The sequence below is a fragment of the Leucoraja erinacea genome, chromosome 9 (genome assembly GCF_028641065.1).
Source record: "Leucoraja erinacea ecotype New England chromosome 9, Leri_hhj_1, whole genome shotgun sequence".
In the NCBI taxonomy this organism is placed as follows: Eukaryota; Metazoa; Chordata; class Chondrichthyes; order Rajiformes; family Rajidae; genus Leucoraja; species Leucoraja erinaceus.
The window spans coordinates 22955614-22977702 of record NC_073385.1 but is presented as its reverse complement, the minus strand read 5'-3'; the positions used below and the strand labels follow the sequence as shown (position 1 = coordinate 22977702).

The following is a 22089-nucleotide window of genomic DNA, read 5'->3' as shown; positions in this document are numbered from 1 at the left end:
AGAGGGAATGCAGAGAAAGTTCACCAGACTGATTCCTGGGATGTCAGGACTGTCTTATGAAGAAAGACTGGATAGACTTGGTTTATACGCTCTAGAATTTAGGAGATTGAGAGGGGATCTTATAGAAACTTACAGAATTCTTAAGGGGTTGGACAGGCTAGATACAGGAAGATTGCTCCCGATGTTGGGGAAGTCCAGGACAAGGGGTCACAGCTTAAGGATAAGGGGGAAATCCTTTGAGAAGAACTTTTTTCACACAGAGAGTGGTGAGTCTCTGGAACTCTCTGCCGCAGAGGGTAGTCGAGGCCAGTTCTTTGGCTATATTTAAGAGGGAGTAGATGTGGCCATCTTTCTGCATCTAGCCTGTCCAACCCCTTAAGAATTTTGTAAGTTTCTATAAGATCCCCCCTCAGTCTTCTGAATTCCAACCAATACCGCTACAGACCGAGCTGAAACAGATAAGAAATGTGCTCACCAAAGCCCAGTCTGAAAATGACCATCTCGCTGCCATCACACAACAGCTGAAGCAGAGTAATCAGGTTGTGAAGTTGAAAAGCCATGATTTTGGAGTGCAACAGATACAGAACTGGATTGAGGTAAATCCCAGCCGGGATCAAAGTGAGGAGCTGAGTTGGGATAAATCAGACAGCCAGTTGGCATTGATGGAGAAGGAAGAAGAATGCTGGTTTCACATGCTGATGGACAACTTGGGAGAAAGAACAACTCCATTTGTGAAAAGAAACTACATTTGTGATGAATGTGGACAAATAGGCTGTGGGCCGAGCATCAAAAATGTGTCTAGAAATCAGTTTTCGTGACCCAAGTCACCAAACTACATGAAATTTTCCACAGATTTAGATGAAATATAATTGAGAAGGAAGTCATAACTCGTCATTGCCGAAAGTTGCACATTAATTAATTAAACTAATTAGAAAATGAGATCGGGAAAGTAAGCGCCATCTAGTGGCCAATGCCCATATTACACGATGGGCAGCCTATTTCCGTGTTGCAGTCCATTTAAACTATATATCATTATACCTATATATATTCCAGATAGTAATTTAGGTATAATAATATTATATTATATATTATTATACCTATATATATTCCAGATAGTAATATAGGTATAATAATATAATATATATATAATAATAATATATTATATAATATAATATATTATTATAACTATATCTATTCCAGATAGTAATATTGGTATAATAATATAATATATTATGCCTATATATATTCCAGATAGTAATATAGGTATAATAATATTATATATTATACCTATATACATTCCAGATAGTAATATAGGTATAATAATATATATATTATACCTATATATATTCCAGATAGATATATTCCTCCGTTTTCCTGGAAACGGCCGCTACGGACGGCACTATGCCCTGGGCTCCGCATTCTACGGAATCGATCGCGCTCTTTTTAATCGTCCGCTTTTTTGAGACCGCGGCTTCACTATGTTAAATACATAGGCCCCGTGATCGGAACATCTTTTCCCGGTAAGTTATCGCAGGCAGCTCCGAGATTAGATGATTAAGACTTATTACTCTACAACAAGCTGGTATTAGTGAAAATGTTTAATTTATCTTGTTATTGATACATATAGTTTAGGCCCTCCATGAATGAATGAGTAAACGAATGAGTGAGTGAGTGAGTGAGTGAGTGAGTGAGTGAGTGAGTGAGTGAGTGAGTGAAGGAATGAATGAGTGAGTGAGTGATTGAATGAATGAATGAATGAATGATGAAGGATTGAATGAGTGAGTGATGAATGAGTGAATGTACAGCCTCCAAATCACATGTTTTCACATTATAAAGGGTGCAATTAAATTAATTAAAGTCCATACAGATTAATTTTCATACATTCAGACTTTAGATCTTACCTTTCAGTTTGAGTTGATTCACAAAGTTTCACAACTTTGTGCTCAGCAGGGACTTTGCTTTCAAGACTTTCTTCTACTTCTATCCACTTAGCTGCACATTGTTCAGACTTCTTAATGCTTTTCTCACTAAATTCAATTACCCTGCTGCAAGTTTCCACGACAAAGAACCTTCATCGGAATCTCCAGTAAAACAGGCAACAGTGAAGCCCCCTCAGCTATGATGTGTGCTAGCCTGAAACAAAGCGCGTGATTGGCCAACTGGCAGACAACTTAATGTTAAACGTGCTTTGATTGGACTAAAAATACCCGAAATTGTTCCATTTTTTCTCTAATTTAATAAAAATGTGTAAGTCTTGTTCATGACGAGTTTCAGGGGCGATTTATATAATTTTTTTACACAATATGTGACAATTTCATGTAGTTCTGTGACTTGGGTCACGAAACACTGGAATAAAGCTCCTCGGCCCACAGTCTAAAACTTTCAAACAGCAGAAACACCTATCAGTTCATCAAATGCGCCATACTGGAGCAAAACCTTTGCAGTGTGAAGTTTATGGTTTCCAGTGCAGGCAAAGAACATCCTTGTAATACCATATGACCAAGCACAGGGCAGAAGCTGAACTTGAATTTGCTTGTGACCAATGTGAGAAGTGGTTCGAGAAGGCTCACAATTTGAATGTTCATATGTCCATGGTTCATCCCTTGACCCAGAATACAGATAAAAACAAACCTATTGAAATTGAATCGAGTCAGCTAAGTATAGAAACATTAATTAAGCAGGAACCCAGTTAATAGTTATTCAAAGGCTAAATGATGAGTCTAAAGCATTTTGCACCCTTTTTCAGTGTCAGCAAGACACAAAGGATTAACATGAATAAATGCATTCAAACCAGGCTCGCCTAAAATAGGTGGAGCAAAGGAAAGGGTAGTGTGGAGAATATAGTTCTGAGCATTATAGCACACCAGTTCCAGAGACAAAGTCGAATGTCTGCAATGGGGTAGAGGTGAATCAGTTAGAATCCTAGCAATTGGAAGGGCTCCCCTCCCCCCCCCCCCCCCCCCCCCCCCCCCTTCCGCCCCACCTTTCCCTCCCAACTCCAGTCCCGTCCCGACCCCCAGGGAAACTGAAGGGAGCAACAATCAACTGCCACGGATACAAATAATGTCATACACAAGAAAGGGCAGATGCTGGTTGACAAAAAGTGAACACACAGTGCTGGAGTAACACAAAGAAGCAGTAGAATTTTGGAAACATCATCCCGTCACCCATTCCTTCTCTCCAGAGATGCTGCCTGTCCCGTTGAGTAACCATACTGAGGGAATTCCCATGTATATGAAGCAGAGAGAAACGTGAGTTCTACACGGCTCTGCCCGACCTTTGAGAATGGATTTGGTGGTTTGTACCCACTCCCCCTCCCTGCCCACCCACCCACCAAGCCAGCCAGCCGGACCCCTCCTTATTACAGTGGGGAAAGCAACATTTCCAAGAGAATGGGGCAGAGAGCTGGGGCAGAGCTGGGATGGGAGTAGGGCAGATGAGGCGCACCAAAGGAACAAACAATTTGATGGCTGCAAGGGCCAGTGAGTGCCCCTGTGAGGTAGACCGCTCTTCCCCCTGCTAATGCACACACAGAAAGAGAAAGATGAGAGCAGAGAATGATCCCAGCCTAACCCAAGACCCTTGTCACCCCAGACAGATTAATGACGCCTGCGCATCCCCCCCACCCCACCCTCCATCTCAACGCACGCCTGGGCACCAAAGCAGCTCAGGAGGCGAACCGTGAGCTCCGTCTCCCAACAATCCGATGCGCAACTGATGTGAGAGAACAGCGGCTTCGGCCAGCCGGCACCCGGCATGGACTTCTCACACACGAAAAGTGTGTGTGAATAAACAAAAACAAGGAATAAAACCAAAGCCCAGCTTGAAAGGCAACTAAAAATATATTGAGTGTAAGGTTGGCATGTCATCTTGTAGCTGTTCAAAATTTTGGACTAGTCACACTTGGAGTATTGTCTATAGTTCTAGTCACCACACACCACGCCAAGGCAGCGTGAGGCATAAATGGAAATTTGACTGTAAGTACCTTGGGGTAGTTCATAAGATGTGCATTGGCTCAGGAAGTGTGGTTTTCTGCCCACCATAAATATCAGGTTAAACATACTGAATACAGCATGAATGATATGCTTGTCCTGATATTTGATGATGTGAGCTACAATATTGAAATCAATCATGGCCAGTAAAGCAAAGTTAAAAAAGAATTGTTTGATGGATAGTTTCATGTTTTTTAACATATTCCAAAAACCTTTATTGACACATTGACACACTTTTCTGTAATCTATGGTTTGTGAACCAGATCTACAGGCAGCAAAACAATAAAGTGGCCTGTGCCTGCAGTATAATGTCGTATTTCCAGCCCTGCCCATTTAGAGGAGATATTTGTGCATTATTATATCAGAATATAATGTTTTTGGGAGTGAAAAAACACCAAAGGTTTGGAGTTGTGTGACTACCCATCTTGTATGTATTTATTATTTATCAGATGTTAATATACAGATTTCCCTGTGGGGAATCATTTATATAATTTTACAGGAGGTATGTGTTCATTAAAAATACCCATCAGTTGTGTCAGGCCAAACTGCCAATTTTCTACATCAGTAATCGTATTGTCAGTTTAAAGCATTAAGGTTGTATTGATTTTGAACTTGTTTTAATTACAGACAGGAATTACCAGAATGATTTTCATTTGTGATTGCCAACTTTTGTATTGAAAATGTAAAAATATATAAACAGATTACATTTTCCTATAAAATCATATTCAAATAAAAAAAGACGGCAGTTTAAGGAACTCGGCCGAGTCAGGCTGGAATCAATGTTTCAATTTGAGGCCCTTGTTTCATGGGAATTATAAAAGATGCTCTGTGTTTATTGTAGTCCTAATGAAAATCAAAAATAACTAAATTAGACTGCTACTGAAAACAGATATGGTCGTATTTTTGAGAATTTCAATTCAGTTTTAAAATATCTCAAAGATATCAGCAAAAATGACAATGGTCCATTCAGATTGTTATAACATCACAAGTTGGTTGACTAATGCCCTCCAGAGAATTAAGGCTATTGTTCTAACTGGTTCTGGCATTGATATGACTTGTTAATTAACTCTTAACTGCTACCAAATTCAGTTGTTGGAGCAGGTAAGGATGGACAAGAAATGCTAGAATTACCAGTAGTACTAACATCCTGAAATTGAATATAAACAAAGCCATCTATAAAGAGTATTGATGAGCAGAAACATTACTGCCATTTTCAACAAAGGTCTTAACAAATTTAAGGTACACAAAAATGCTGGAGAAACTCAGCGAGTGCAGATCATCTATGGAGCGAAGGAAATAGGCAATGTTTCGGGCCGAAACCCTTCTTCAGTCTGAAGAAGGGTTTTGGCCCGAAACGTTGCCTATTTCCTTCGCTCCATAGATGCTGCTGCACCCGCTGAGATTCTCCAGCATTTTTGTGTACCTTTGATTTCCCAGCATCTGCAGTTCCTTCTTTAACATTATTTAATATCTGCAGCAGTAAATTAATTTGCCATATTATATAATTGTAAAAAATAATTAATTCTTTATAAAATGGGTATTATCAAATACATTTTTGGCATCCTTGAAATTCCACTGTTGTAAGTGGGTTTATTTATGCCAGTGAAGTTGGAGCTTGGCAATCAATGCACATTTATGCACAAATCCATAAAGCAGTGTGGCTTCAGTGCTATCTTTTGTGGTTGGTATGTTTTTTCTAAACAAATTGTTACTGATGTGGAGCAGAATCTTTATATGATCCTATGTTAATATTCTAACTAATATGCAAGTCCAAGACTTGGAGCTTAATAAATTATGTATCTGAATTTGAACTCCACCAGGCTGAAATGATGCAGCTATTTACAAAGAGCAAAATATACTGATCTTCAAAGTTTACACAATCTGTCGGGTCATGTATTCCAAATCCTTTAAGAAAAAGAAGCATACAAAAGAAAACAGAACGCTACCTTACATTGGTTTAACCCGTTTAACAGAGCAGGAAGGACATCCCTGGAATTCCTAAGGAACATTATGCAGACAAATGGACTGGATCGTGCCCATATTTATATAAATAATCTTTTTCATTAAATAATTTGTTTTAGATTTAGTTTATAATTACGCTGAAAGATTGAAAGCTACACCATATTATGTACAGGTGAATGAACGTGGACTCTGGTTTCGGATAACTAGATCAGAAAATGCTTTTCTATTCCATTGTGCTCACTTGAATAATAAAAGATATACTATATCAAGATCAAGATTATGTTTCTAAATAATCCTCAAATTAAATGTGTTCAATTGCACAACTAAACATAGGAGACTACGAATCTGTACCGATAAAGTCCGTTCAGCGATTTAGAATATCTTTCAACACGCGAAAAAAACGCGTTAATATTGGGATGTTCTATTGCTACAAGCTTCTTGGCATAAACTGGCCCACACTGTCACGTATTATAGCAGATGCCTATATTGATGCCTTGTGACAAGTTTGTACAGAGAGCATTTTGTTTGCATGTCTGCCACAGCCTTGGTTGCAAATCTGGATATAATGTAAACAATACAAAAGTATGGAATGCCAATTATTAGCACAAATCGATTCAATAATGTTAGTATTTCCAAACATAATAATCTATGCAGTTGAATAATCACTGGTCGCCTACTTGTTTAGCAGGTCTATAACAAAGGAATGAAAAACATACATTCCTTGATATATCCAGAAACATTGCACAAAATGCACTATTGAAGGCAATATTAAAACCAATCTTACTTTGGACGGATTGGGGATTCAATACCTCGTTATGGGGTAATTCTAAATTATATAAGCAATGTTGACATGAGCCGACATAAACCCACTGAACTACTTGCAATGAAAATCAGACAAAAGACAAATGTGCAAATCATATTTACTACCATTTCAGAATTCATGTGGGAAAATATGTTCTCTTCAAATTGTATTGATACGAGCAATAGAACGTCCTTGGATAATTATTGGGACCCAGTATTTGTAATAGAAATAAATATTTATATCTTTTTGAATCCATCATTCTGAACCCAATGTCATTTCACCGCACGTCGCGTTATTTTACTCAGGCAGGTTCGTTTTCCAACTTCGGTTTCATTTTATAAAGTGACTGTTTGTTTCAACTGAACTAGCTGTTGTCAGAGACGTTTGGTTTTCATGCACCAGCGACGCATATTCGTTTATACAATAGCATTATACACTGGGGGCATTTTCAAAATCCACGGAAATCACTCAAAATAGCTGGAAGACATATTTTCAAATCAACTCCATGGAAATGTGATATTAATAGAAACGCGGACGTTAAAATTATTATTATTTTTTAATGTCTCTAATTTTGAAACCAGCAATCGTTTATATACAAAAACAATACATTTCATTTTAAAGCCTTGCATTTCAAACCGAAGAGAGCAACATCTTACTATTCCCGTCGCCATTCAGATTTTGGGGAAGCTTTGTTGAAGATTATTTTGAACAGTTTACAAGATTTGGTACTGTTTTTTAACCTTTTCTCACAAAGGGTCAAAACATTTAAAGGAAGATATATTGCTGGAGACAGGAAAGGAACCGAACAGTTCGAAATATCTCAGATCTTTTTAAGTAGATTGTGTAAAACCATTGGATTTTCTCCCGTCACGCAAATATGAACGCAAATTGAGCATGTCTTACTTTTAACTTTATTCTTTATCTTTAAGAAAATACTATATTTACTTTAAAAGTAAATATGGCGTATCGTACTTACATGCTGGCAGCAAATTAAATGCGATGAAATACCTGCATATATACCCGGTTTGTTTAAAAAAAAATGCCCCAGCATCCTTAATTCTAATACGGTTTGTAATGTTTGGGAACCTTATGTAACCATTGTACATATGGATAATGCTAATGACATAAGAGGCCAGATAACAGACCAATCTACCGCGTTATTTTACATCTTTGTATCGTGACACTTTACATATAATTACAGATAAAAAACATATATACTTACTGAACCAAAATTGGAGAGTTCAATTTTGCCACCTGAATTAATATTTCACACTGGTCCACACACAATTCAAGCCATCCGACATATTAATCTTAGATTGGAAAACGTATGTATTTAACGCGGAAATGTTTTTAGCCGTACCATCAATTTCTCATTGCTTTGTGTTTTAGATTTATCAAATGTTGAAGTGAAGGTCAGCATGATTGCTTTTCCAACAAGCGCGCTGTTTATTTGGAGGTGATGAAATTGTGACCATTGCTTCTGGTTGATTGGCAAACCTGGCAGTGATTGACAGGCAGCCATGGCAACAAAGCACCGAATCTGCCAAGTCCAATAGAAAATCAGATGTGGGTTGAATCCTTTTTTCTCCGGCTTTTAACAGCATCTCATCATCGCTGCCGCAAAGGATCTACTGGTAGCCCTGGTACTTGGAACACCAAGTTCATATTTGGCGTGTGGGATCCTAACCAGAGCGTATCGTCTATTTTATTTGCCTTTTGGAATTCGTGCCGTTAATTTGGGTTTACATTTACTTAGCTTCGAAATAAAGAAAATTCAATGTTCCAGCTTCCAATTCTGAATTTCAGCCCTCAGCAGGTGGCGGGGGTTTGTGAGACGTTGGAGGAGAGCGGAGACATTGAGCGCCTTGGTCGCTTCCTCTGGTCCCTGCCAGTGGCCCCAGCAGCATGTGAAGCACTCAACAAAAACGAATCCGTCCTCAGAGCACGGGCCATTGTCGCATTCCACACGGGCAACTTTAGAGAGCTATATCATATCCTGGAGAATCACAAGTTCACGAAAGAGTCACACGGCAAGTTGCAGGCCCTTTGGCTAGAAGCTCATTACCAGGAAGCAGAGAAACTACGAGGTCGCCCCTTGGGTCCAGTGGACAAGTACAGGGTAAGAAAGAAGTTCCCGCTACCCAGAACCATCTGGGACGGAGAACAAAAGACTCACTGCTTCAAGGAAAGAACGAGGCATTTGTTGAGAGAGTGGTACCTGCAAGACCCTTATCCGAACCCAAGCAAAAAACGAGAGCTTGCTCAAGCAACTGGACTTACACCAACACAAGTGGGGAACTGGTTTAAGAATCGTAGGCAAAGGGACAGAGCAGCAGCAGCTAAAAATAGGTGGGTATATATGTGTTTCTTAAATATCTTTATGTATCGATAAGTAAATATCTGGCGGAATGGATTAACCATTCTGTCAAATGTGGCAGCAGTGTATCTGGCAGAGTCGAAGTGCTGAATTTATAAAGATCGTTTGGTTTTATTTAAATATATCCTAATTTGTAATCATGCATGGAATCGGAAACATTTTTTAGAATTCACTGATCTATTGAAGCATCCCTGTGTGTGCTTAAAACTGTCTACCAAAGTGAACTCATAAATCATAACTATCGCTCGGTGATACTTAAAGATGCAGTTCGTACAATAAAACTGATATGAAGCTGCCATATTAACTCTGCAGAATATTTATTTTCAAATACATATTTAGATTTCCTTACGAAACAGGTCACTGGCATAGACCTTCAAACTCAATCATTCTTATTACGGAATTTTCCAGAATGTTATGAATTTATTTATTCTGTGTATGAGCATTTTAAGTCATAAATCTCGAGGTCATTTGTTTATTGTTCGAAACTCATTTTACAAACATTGAATTGATTATTTTATTAATGAATGTCACTGATATATGAAGCATGGTTGTATATCAGTGCAGATTTTTGTTACGTTAGTTTATAATTCTGGGTGTGTTCTTTCTCCTCACGCGAGCAGGCTGCAGCAGCAGATTTTGTCACAGGTAACCGTGCGCTCTTTGAACGAGGAAGACGCTGCCGTGGAGCCATTGGTGGGCGCCTCAAGTCCCGCACTAGCCTCTGCAACGTCTCGGGGAGAAGCAAAACGGCCACTTAGGCTATTTCCATCACATCGAGCGACAGTGACTGCGACATCTGAGGGGGAGAAAAAGCCCGCATCTTGAGAGTGCCTCCAAATTCCTGCACAAGGATTTGGGCAAAGACTGTCAGTAATCACAATCGCCACATGCTTGCATTGATTTCTTAAGAACGACTGTTTTTGCTGTAAGGCAGAAGATTTAACGACAATGGTCTTAAAAACTAGTTGTTGCCTTTATTGAAAGGATATATATATATAAAGAAAAAAATACCGAAGTGATGCCTCAAAAACCATTTGTGTCAAGCTGCAACATTTTGAGCACCTGCCCTGTACCTTCGTGGGTATTTCATGTTGAAAGTCGGTGTTATATTTTTACTTTACTTTAAAGTTATATATACATATTAACATATGTTTGTTCATCTATTGAAAGGGGTTGCTTTGTTAGTTTTTTTTAATTATTTGTTTGTTTCCTTGTGAAAAAGAATGTTTGTAGAATGTTGTATGTTAGCTAGCGAATCCACAATTTGAAATAAAATAAAATATTTAACGACGGGCTTTTTATCTGGAGCTTCAGTTTTTCTGTGCTTTCAATAGATTGCCATCGTAAATTTAAATTCCATAATGGTTTTGATAGACATTTTGATGTTTTTATCTGAATAAATTAAATCTGAATGAATCGTTTAATCTTATACTGTAAGAGAGAGACAAACGTTACGTTTCTGCCCCCTTAAAACTAATATGGTTTTGCATTATACAATTTAACATTGATCTTTAAGCCGTTGAGCAGTGCTCTATTTGCTCTTGGCGGCTTTTTTTCATTGTGTTTCTCCATCAGGAATTGAATTTAAATATTTTCAGTGTAATTTGATTTCTTGTCTGTTATTGAACCCTTAATAATTATAGAATGATATATCGTGACCATGTACATTTGCGCTTATTGGTAATCGGGAAGAGTGATATGTTGTTTGTTGTTAACTATATATTAAACCCTTCTATAACAGCTTAGGTTTTATAATTGAAGCCTGTGTTGACATAAAAGAAAGACGCAATTAGATATATTCATCGCACATTTTCTTTAAAATTGTATCTTGCATTCGAAGCAGTTTGTCAAATAATTTATAATATAATCATTTTTGAAATCGTGTGTCGAAAGTAAGGAGACATTTTGCTTACTTTCTATGCGTCATTACAACAGAACATGCTGTAGACAGTTTAAAATAAACATTGCTTTAGGGAATGGTACAATGCATGTAAAATCGCTAATGTCTGCAGCAGTTTACGAAGAGACTGGCCATGGGTTGCAATTACTTTCTTTCAAAAAAGAACGTTCTCGGAAATAGTCCCCACTCTAAAAAGCAACTGCTAAGACATCCTATGGATCAATATTTGGTAAAATTGTATTATTTGTATGAATCACGTTACTATTATTTTATTGGTTTACACATTTTATTCAAGTTGCGGGATGACGTGGTTTTAAAAGCAGTGTAGCTGAACAGAAATACAACAGTAAATGCTAACAGTGCTGTCAGCAGCTCTGATTAGACGTTGCCACAACCCACAGATGATGTTTGAACTGCTATTTCAAGCATGTTCTGTTTTTATTTCAGATTTCCACCATCTGCGGGTTTCTGCCTTGCATACCAAATAGTATGGAGGCTCTCTTCCATTTAAAGAGAGAGGATGTTTTATATTTCTCCATTTAATTAAAATGCACGTGTGTGTTATGTACTAAAAACATACTTCCTCTTAATTCTTTAAATGTTGTATACAAAGGATGACATCTCGGCTTCCATTGATGCAAGCGAACGTTTATCTAAAATATGTTACTGAACTGCAAAACAGTACAAGCTACGGTATCTTAAACAATTCATTATTGTCGACTATTCCTACATTTATTTTCTGGTATGAAAGCAGCGATGTGTTAGAAGAAACCGTGAAACTAATAATACAACCTAGAGTGTTATTTCATATTTATCTACTAAGAACTTCGCATTTTGTTTCCCGTCGCACGTCAGTGTCTTGCACAGATGCTCGCGATCTCCCCTGATTTTACAATATCTACTGTTTACCATGAACGCCTTTCTAATGACAGTATGCTGATTAATGCGTTAATTCCTTTATTTATAGTTATTTTTAATTAGATGTTTGTTTATTTGTATACAACATAAGCGTAGGCATATAGTCTAGATAAAAGCTACAGTTTAGCAAGATACGTTTTTCCATTTAGGAATACATTTTTGGTGAATTATATTTTTGCTTCAAAGTACATGTTGATTAGTTGTTATTTTATTGCGATTGTGTTACGAACGCAGCAACTAAGCAACCAAGGGATGTTGGTTAAAATACAATCATTTTAGTCTGCCAAATTACCGAGGCCTGTAATGGTATGAGGAATAGTAGCTGTGTTAATCCAAGTAGCTTACTGTAGGTAAAGGCTTACCCAAAGTGGATTGTTAACGAAAGTCTTACAAGTTAGTTTCTTATATTTTAATGAACAGTCGAATTTTACATTTTGGAAATGTTAGGAAATGATTCAACAACATTACTTGGTGTCGCAATTCATTTCCCATAATTCTGAAAGGCCTGTTAGTTTGTTAATCTTCATTTTAAACAATTTATTTGATGGCGCTTTGTGTGGAAGTCTTTTTCTCGAAAGGTCCACTCGAGGTCAATTCGTTCGGGCATTAGAGTAACGTCTAGTTTCATCAATTTGCGTTTTTCTAGATAACTTAATGAGGATAATTTATCATTATCATGATGCCTACTACAGTGAGGCTCAGAACTACGAATGGTCGACTTCACCCGTCAAGATAATGTCATATTTTCCTTCTGGTTATTATTCAAATCGAGCTGATATAGCTAGTCGAATTAATTCAGTTATTAACTCCAATAACATAATTTTTAGATTTTTAACTATTATTTGTATATCTATGACATCACCGAGAGCCAATAAAGATGGAGTATTCAATATGTGTGTGGCATGAAATTTAGTGGTATTTCCTGTACCCGGTGGTGATGCTGACAAGACATTTGACCAATCAATATGAACGTAGCCGAAATATCCCCAAACAGCCTTGCGAAAGGAAGATATTCCAACAGCATTCAGAATGCCACAACAAATTTGAATAAGGTTGAGGCCTTTTTAAGATAATGCAAACTATTTAATCAATAAGAAAGATCAACCACAAAATTGTATTCCCGTGCTCACATGCGAAGAGAGCGCCGTTTGTTTTCAATATTTAAGAATCATATTTAACCATGCTAAATCGCGGATCGTTTCATACGTTTGATCATTTGATGATTTCACGAAGCTGCAGAACCAGAGGCAGGCTGTAAGACAAATCGGGAAAATATTATGCCATTTCTCGTTAATCTAGGACGTTATAGTTGCGAAAATCCTTATTAAATAATCACTTGATTGGTTGGATAATATCGATCAATTATGTGCTGATCCGTAGTTCATTCTTGTTTTTGATGCTGCTCGACCGGCCGAGTTCCTCCAACAGATTGTTTGTTGCTCCAGATTTCAGCATCTGTAGTCTCACGTGCCTTCATTCAGTTGCATAGCCCGTTTCTACTTAACAGTTATATTATCTGAAATTTAGGTTTTCGTGAGAACTCCGTTGTCAAACGGCGTTTCGCAGTGACATTAACTACCCGTGATCGTGAAATTGACAGGGTCGCCGTAGATTTAGCAATGGACACAGTGGGAGGAAGGTTCTGCGAACCTTCAACTGATTAACTAACGTACACCAAATAGCACATAAACATAGCAAATATGTAACAAATAACACAGGACAAATTGGGGATTATGTTTTTGTTTCCATTTTTTCAAATAAAAAAAAGATAAAAACACATTTGTTGTCTGTTTCTGGCTTTTGGCAATATGAAAAAAAACCAACCTAAAAGCGCAATTGGTGTTTTCTCGAAAGTTGCTGATATAAAAGGGACGGAAAACATTGTGCTTTGACGTGATTGGGAGAGATGTGAATCATCTTAGTCTCTTTTGTGCACGAGCAAGGGAAATATTTGAATATTTCCGTTTTCATTCAAGCATAAGGTGGACCTCGACGGGAATGAATGAAAACGTCTTGTAAGCAGTCAATGACATTGTCAAACTTCCCTGAGTAATAAACGCTAATGATGGGATCTCGAGTCCTTGGAGGACAAAGGGCGCTCTAAGTATTTTGTGATGTTGTATTGGCTAACGAGGAGCTTACAAAGGATTTACCAGGCAACATTTTTGAATCCACAAGAGGCAAGCAAAGCAAAAGGCTAGGGTTCAGACAGCAATGAACCATACATAACAAAAGAGTAGGAAAACGAGAGAAAGGCAAGCGTACGACTGAATGGGAGAGCACGTTTCCTAAAATGAAAATATTTTAGAAATCAGTTATTTTTAAAGCTGCGGTAATAATTTCAGGTTTAAATGTTATTATGAATGATCTTCTTTTCGAAACATTCGATGATCTCACTGGTGCTTTCTGATTTAGCCTGGATATTGGTTGGCTGCATTTGAGTCAATCAATTTGAAATGACTTGACAAGCGTATTGTTTTAAAGGCTTTAAAAATTGTGGTTAAGATGGAGACACTTTTGTAACAATGTAATTGGAGTGAATTTAACTGAATTATTACATCTAATCTCGCCAAAAAAACTTTAAAGCAGTCAGTAATTTGCGTTGATTAGAAATGTTATCTAAATTGTTATGGGATAATATTTTAATGTCCAACCGTACATTTTATGGCAGTTAAAAACGCATCTCTAAACATCGGAATAGATTTTCTCCTCATGTCGATATCCATTGATACCGGGATACGCCTCAAGAGAAATAAAACTGTAATTCCCTTTTAATTACGTGTATAATGCGAAGTAGGTGTGTAACACAGAATACGGATCTGATACAAATTGCCATTGAATTATCAAAATTAGTTCGTGCTTTCTGTTTATTGGCAATTTGTTACTTATAAAAGTAACACTCAATCACTCATTTTTTAATTAATAACGAGTAAGTAAGATTTAAATCAAACAAATTACAAACAATGTTTCATTGTCTTAATTTACAGCTTTAAATGCAAAATTAATCTCATGTTTGTGACAATTCTCAGTTAACTGAACTTGAGAACGTAGGCCTATCCTCATATCTCTTGCATTGTTTACGGTCCTAAAATCTATTATCAGTCTTGAATATCATCAGCCTCCAGCACCAATTGACTTAAGGGTATATAATTCAGAAGAAATGCAACTCTATATAAAGCACTTTTACCTGATATATGACTTCGAAATTTGCTTCACGTGGATAATTTGTTTAGCTTTCCGCTATATTTGACCAAATTTGACAATGTTATTGGTCAACCCAAAGCGAACCATAAACAACCACGTTCTGATTTGTTTCACATTCGGTTGCAAATATTTCACCCAGGATGGCCACAGACGCTCAACTCATTAGTGCATACATCTGATGTTATGTCAACAACATATATTTCGATTGTCCATGTTTTTTATCCTAACTGGGAAAATATTTCAAATGTTTATCACTGCATGTTTAATTTGTAAGTGATTTCGATATATTTGATGTGGTCCAATTTCCCTTCTTTACTCTGGGCTGATCTATGAGTTTAACATGTTATGGTGTTTACAAGATTAGAAATCCTATTAGACTACTTTGTAGATGTTAAATCTGACGTTTAACACGACCTCACAATTCATTTAAAGTGCCTTGTTGCTAAACTCTGCACCTGTTACAATCTATAAATGTTTTTTTATCTTGCGGGGTGGGTTATATTGCTATGAATTGAAGTTTGTCTTAAGAAGTGTTTAGATGCATATTTCTCCAATCAATTTATTTTAGATTGAGTCTGACAACATTATATTTAGTCTGCCATGATTCTATTCTAACAATGAGTTCCTAATCTATTCTTGATACGTGTTAAATTCCATTTTTTGAATAGAAATGTTATGGAATATTTACATGTACTAGTAGGCGAAGTATTTGAGTTTCTGCTTATGGTGGAAATGTACTCGCGATGATTATCAATGAACATCACAAGGTTATTTTAAAATCAAGTCAGCTATTTCTATTCAGAATCATCGGATGCAAAGGTTTTCAATTCCCTGCTGAAGATTAAAGGTGATCTATATGGTACATTTTCATGCTACATGAAAATTGGGGAAACTAATTTAAATATGCGGCATATCATAAAACTTATTTAGCCTATGCAAATTCTTTTTCATGACCAGATAAAATTCTTTATGGATAATTATTAAAACAACATTTTGTAATTACTGTACATTTTACCCATATCAGCTGTTATTTGGACGCTCTATATTTTATTTTCCGGCCTACCGTGTGCATTCCGCATTTAATTGGCAGCAAACAAATAATGATATTTATTTTTGCCTCGGGTAAAGTGAAAGGAACATGAACACCGTTGCTTATTGTAGATTGGAAACGATCTCATAAAGTACGCTGATGCAACTTGGGTATTGAAGTACAACGGCTATTAAAGTACAGCATTACTAATGTGTAAATACTGTACAATACCCCAAATAGAAAAATCTGTAATGGACATTATACGATAATCATATTTGGTAATTGTCATTGCTTCATTTCAATATAATTATGGTAATTGTAGTCTCCGCCAATAATATCTGGATGTTTCTTACTAAATGGTCTGAAAATGTACGGCGTATTTATTAATACAAGAAGGCCATTTCGGAGCAATAAATGTACATTACTGGACAATTGTAATGAATGGTCTTTAATCTGAATGGCATTTTCACAATTTAACAAAAAAAATGAAAACCCTTTAACAATGCGATATTAAAATATGGAAGTCAAACGAGGCCCTGAAATCAATAGTTTTTCACTGCTGCAAGAAAAAATTTAAATGTGAATACATTTAGTAAATTGTCTGCTACAATACGTAATGTTTTCATAACACCATAATGTTCAACGTGGCAATTTGGATAATGCTAAGGTTTATTTTTACAATTATTATTGTATCTTCTTCAAGGTACAGATTATTCAGCGGAAATATTGTATCCCTCTTGAAGTAGTGATGTTCTCTGAGGGGGACACATTAGACACAAATGCCCAACGATCTATAAAATGTACACTGTCTTTGAATTTAATGTACAAATTAATTATATAACGCAATCACATTTAGCTCGCCGTTAATTTAAAAAAAAAAAACATAACATGACGAAACATTTATTTTTGATAAAAGTTCACAAGCTTTCTTCGCCTATTTACTATTAACCCGTAAACATAATATGTTATCGAAACATCAAAAATATGACATTGTTACCGTAATTTTCATGGAAAAGAAAACTCTGCCGTGTTCTTACGCTCCATGCTTAAGGCGAACCAGTCCCCATAAAACATTCAATATTTGCATATGCTTAAATTGACATGATCAAGCCAGTGTTATATAACTATAATTAAATACTAATAACGACTATATCAGATGGTAGGTAGTACACCCTCCTCCAGAGAAAGCTTGTAGCGTCGCTCTGCTCAGATGCCAACTCTGACAACTGAACAAACCTACCTCAAATTGGCAGGATTATATTCTAACCAAAGTAGAATAAAATGTTATTATCTGAAAGAGCAGATTCCGACATTACAGTTGAAATTAATTACAACAATTAAATCAAAAACGATTGGCACAGTGGCGGAGCTGGGAGAGCAGCCGCCTCATCGTGCCAGAGATCTGGCTTTGGCCTGACCCCGGGTGCCATCTGTATGGAGGAGTTTGCAAGTTCTCCCTGAGACCGCATGGGTTTCTCCCGCATCCCAAAGACGTGTGCGTTTGTAGGTCAATTGGCCACATAGCTCCTAATGTGTTGGGCGTGGATGAGAAAATGGGATAACGTGGAACAAGTGTGAACGGGTCATTGATGGTTGGCGTGGACTCCACGAGACGGGGGTCCTGTTTCCATCCTGTATCTCTAAACTAAATTAGCTGTAACTTTGTTTCATTGTTTAATGTAAACTGTATGTGATATGATCAGGATAGAGATACCGTGCAGAAGGCTTAAACATTGTTTCCAGTATTGCGATGGTTTGACTCATAGTTTGTCCTTGATGCGGTGTTCTTTCGCTAATTTCTAAATTAATTTATACACATTGAAGACTATATTTTTAATATTAATTCCTTGTAATTGGGAATTACATAACAATAACACAATAAGTACAGATTAAGGTAGAGAAGCCGTTCACAACGGTTAAATGGGCAACTTTAATTTACGGGGATTTTGTAGTATAATTCATTTGGTTTTTTTTGCAAGGATTCGTTCCATAAATTGAATCAAAAAGTCAATAAAGAACACAAGCATAGTGATTGAATAACTGGACTATCAGCATGAACTCCCGACCACTGGAGATATGAGTTTGAATCACACCGTTGTAGCTGGGCATTTAAATTCATATTATTAAACAGACTTGATCGTTTTAAATTTTTATAAAGTGTTTTGTAGGCACAAAACGCATCTGTTTCACTCATGTCTTTCAGGCCGTTGCCAACAGGAATTGCAGTCACAGAAAGTTACATGATTCATTAAGCCCACTTCCTCTGAAGTTGAGTAGAAAGGCTGAAACTAATAGTGGTAGTAGTATCACAATATCTACCTTAAAACAGTTCTGCTTTCGATCGCCAACCTGCACATGTGCCTTAAACCATTCCTTGTCAATCAACTTTTTTATTTTACCAAGGAACAGATGCCGAAGATGAAAAGAAAACTATTAGAATTAAATGAGAATAAAGTGAATAAAAAGACTAAAAGTCCGTCTAGTTTTTGTTTCCCGCCACCTTGATTGTTGAGAATACAATGACAATGCAGCTGTTAACTAATCATTTTCTTCTCAATTTACAGCAGACCTAGCAACGACAAAAAGAAAGCTCCGCCGGTGGGGATCTTTGAGAACCAGGGTCCAACGTTATAATTTTCCTCTCATGCGCCATGTGTCAGATCAGACTGTAACCCTACATACTGTGTTTGCAATTGAGCTATCTGATTTATATTCGAATACGTTTGTTTAATTTTGGAAGGTGTTGGATGATCCTGCTCACCTTTGAGAGGTGAGAGGAAAGGGTAAACAACCCCATCGTCTGACATTGGATATTTAACAATCGTTGGTTAAATTCATAGAACCAATTACATATTTTAGATCCACAGTATTTGTTGGTCTAATTATTCTTTCTGTAAAGAGAGAAGATCGTGTTTGTTGCGTTAAATTACCATGCAAACCGAACCAGCACAGAGTGTGGCGAGTTATGTAGATTATCCTCGCATTTTTGGCTCTGCGCGTGATTTCAGATAGATTGCAGTCAGGCAAACTGATAAGAAATGCTTTACATAAGTTGATCAGGGTTGCAATTCCAACATGCAATCGAATAAAACCGAGGTAGGAGCTTGATTTTGTCATGTTTCAGATGCTGGATGTGCCTTCTGAAGCAATTACACAACAAAATAACCCAAACCACATTTTATGTGAATCTGGTTTCAACCATTTCTGCACTATGGCATGTAATAGGAAAAATGCTTTATATTTTAATAGGACTGATAATAACCTTGATTAAGGATAAGATAACTTGTCATGGACCGACGTTGCTTCTCATTCAGGTCTCTTTATTTTTCAAGATGAAAAGTTGTTAGGAATATCGTATTTCCCAATAATAAGAAAGAGTGGTGCCAAACTCTGCACGGCACAATTTCACACGCTTGTCTTTGCGATCTCTCTGAATTTGTGTCATAACAACGGCGTGGCAGCAATGCTATCGTTGCAAAATTAGTGATCCACAAAATTTGTCTTTCATAAGATAGGGATGGGTGGGAAGAACCTATCCAGCGCCTATCCTCAATATAAACTATCTTTGAAAAAACGTACGCCTGCTTACACTGATGGACAATTGACCAAAGTTTCTGATCGGGTTTAAAGAATCAGCTTGTGATTTTACCTGAACATTCGCTTAGCAAATGAAGGTTTAAAGCATGTCTGCTCGGACGATCATAAAATAGCGGGGCAAGTCAGTAATTGGAGAGTACGTAGCGTAATTAGCACAATCAACAACATATGTTTAGAAATATTTATGTTTAAAGCAAATTAAAGTATGGCTCTAAAACACGTAATTCGGTTTTATTTGATAGAAATGGACAACAAAAAGTGAACACTTTTAAGCTTTCTGCGTCTGTGTACATATCATAATGCATTTCTTTGTGTTCGAACCTTTTTGTGTCCCAAAACATTAAATATAACCCCCACTCATTGTATATTGACAACTACTGCAGCAATGTTCTCAATCAAAACCTCGCAGACACTGTACAATTCCTATTCCGAGCCCCGTCTTGTCAATTAGTGCCTCTTTGTTTATTCAGGCGCTGTCCTTGGTATTTGCCCTCCTTTCTCTTCAGCCTCTGCGGGGAATCCAACATGGCAATCAGGAAGCAATTTGCGAATTGGTAGCTTCTGTAAATAATCTGCTAAATTTGAACAAAGAAGCCATTTCACGAGAGTTTATTGTCGCTGGACAATTTTAAAGTTAAAGATAAAATGTCGTATTAGCTTTTATTCCCTCTGCATGGCACGTTTCGTGCAATAAATGACTGTGTCTACTTCTCATTCGATGTATATTCTGGCCTTTGTTCGGCTCCAAAGGACGCCTAAAGACGAAGTGAGTACATTGGCACTCACAATACCCTACCTCTAATTGACATCCAACATCTAGTGTTGCAATTGACAGATAACAACAAACTGGTCCCATTTACTAGATTTGCCGAGGAGATGGTCATGTAAAATCGTTATTTTGAAAACCTTGTTGAATTGACGTGCAGCTGTAATCACTACTCAAGGCAACACATTTTAACCTGTTTACACTCAAAAGTGGCGACCGAGTTCTTCAGAACACGTATAGCTCTGGAAAATTAATCACCAATCCCAGCGTAACTCCTGTCATTCAGTCACGCGCGATTTGCCGCTTCACAGAAGGCACCAAAAGACATCTTTGTGAAGGAAATTGAACTATAATTTTAGTTAAATGCAGGCTTTATTGTGAAAAGAACGACATTTTTTTGTAAGGCTTTCAAAAGAAGTTGAAACCCAGAGCAGTTGTAAAGTGCCGGTGTAGTGCGGGAAAGAGCCCTGCCATTACAGTAATGGGTCAATCTGCCGTGCATCTGGAAGCACTGTAGCACCGATAAACTCACGAAGTTAGTGGAAACTTAGCTTTGTTTCGAAGCAAATGATCCTTTGAGTTCCAATGGTGTATTTCAATAACTTAATATAAATATATTGTAACGGCGCCTGCTGGCATACGCAGGTATCGAACCTGGCGTTCGGAAGCCGCGGTCACTTGACTAGGGAGGGGCTGCTTGTTTCGCGCGGTTTTTCACTTGCGTGTGTTAGTTCAGCACTGACCGCCGTTTCGAGCAGACGTGTCTGAAGAACCTGTATATAGCAATGTTACAAAATTTTGAGATTTAAAAAATCAAGCCTGCAATTTATCCCATCAGATATAGCATAAAAATAAGTTTAATTTGACACCTAATTCACTTTCATATCTCAAGTAATAAAAAAGTTATGGCCATTTTCATACTCGGAAATTAGCATCTTGTTCCCTATTGATTTTCTATGGACATAACAAAAAAGCTGTGATCATGGACAGTCAAAAGCCCATAACCTTCTTAAAAATTAAGAGAACTGAATGAAATTTTCAGTTATCATAGATTGAACCATTCTGAAACAAATATAAAATAATCTTACTTGGATGACCTGAAATTAAAGCATATAATTAGTTAGTTACCCAATTATAGCTAATTTCAAACTTCAATTACTAGATCTAAACATCTATCCATTTCTTAATAAATGACTAACATTTTTAAATAGCCCAAGTGTCCAAATAATATTCACAAATAATTCACAATAAAACATGATTTTTAAATCTCATTTACATCAATTTATAGGCCAAATGGAAGGAATTTAGTGTTCAATTGCTGTAAATTAAAGTCTATTTTAAATCGGCTTTCTAGTGAGTTCCTGTGAACGCGCTGGTTTAGAACGTTCATATTGCGCTGGATTTGTGCCCTCAAATGCCCAGAAAAATACTGCGGGATATAAAGAGCCCAAAATGAGCTACTTGCTATAGAAAACGTTATATACAGGGTTCTTAAGAAGCCCCTTTTAATGTAAAAATAAGGTACATACCTATAATTGTTT

The 22089-nt window shown here is 37.0% G+C and overlaps 1 protein-coding gene across 1 annotated transcript; it reads left to right on the top strand.

Moving 5' to 3' along the window:
- Positions 1-8418: 8418 nt before the first annotated feature.
- six6a (SIX homeobox 6a) lies at positions 8419-11838 on the top strand. Its single transcript, XM_055640040.1, has 2 exons — positions 8419-9105; positions 9754-11838. Exons 1-2 carry the CDS (start codon positions 8534-8536, stop codon positions 9956-9958), a joined length of 777 nt encoding a protein of 258 aa, XP_055496015.1. The 5' UTR covers positions 8419-8533; the 3' UTR covers positions 9959-11838.
- Positions 11839-22089: the final 10251 nt, after the last annotated feature.

Coding starts and splice junctions, on each gene's coding strand:
- six6a (XM_055640040.1), top strand. CDS start 8,534: ATGTTCCAGCTTCCAATTCTGAATTTCAGCCCTCAGCAGGTGGCGGGG. Junction 9,106..9,753: donor GCAGCAGCAGCTAAAAATAG/GTGGGTATATAT, acceptor TCACGCGAGCAG/GCTGCAGCAGCAGATTTTGT.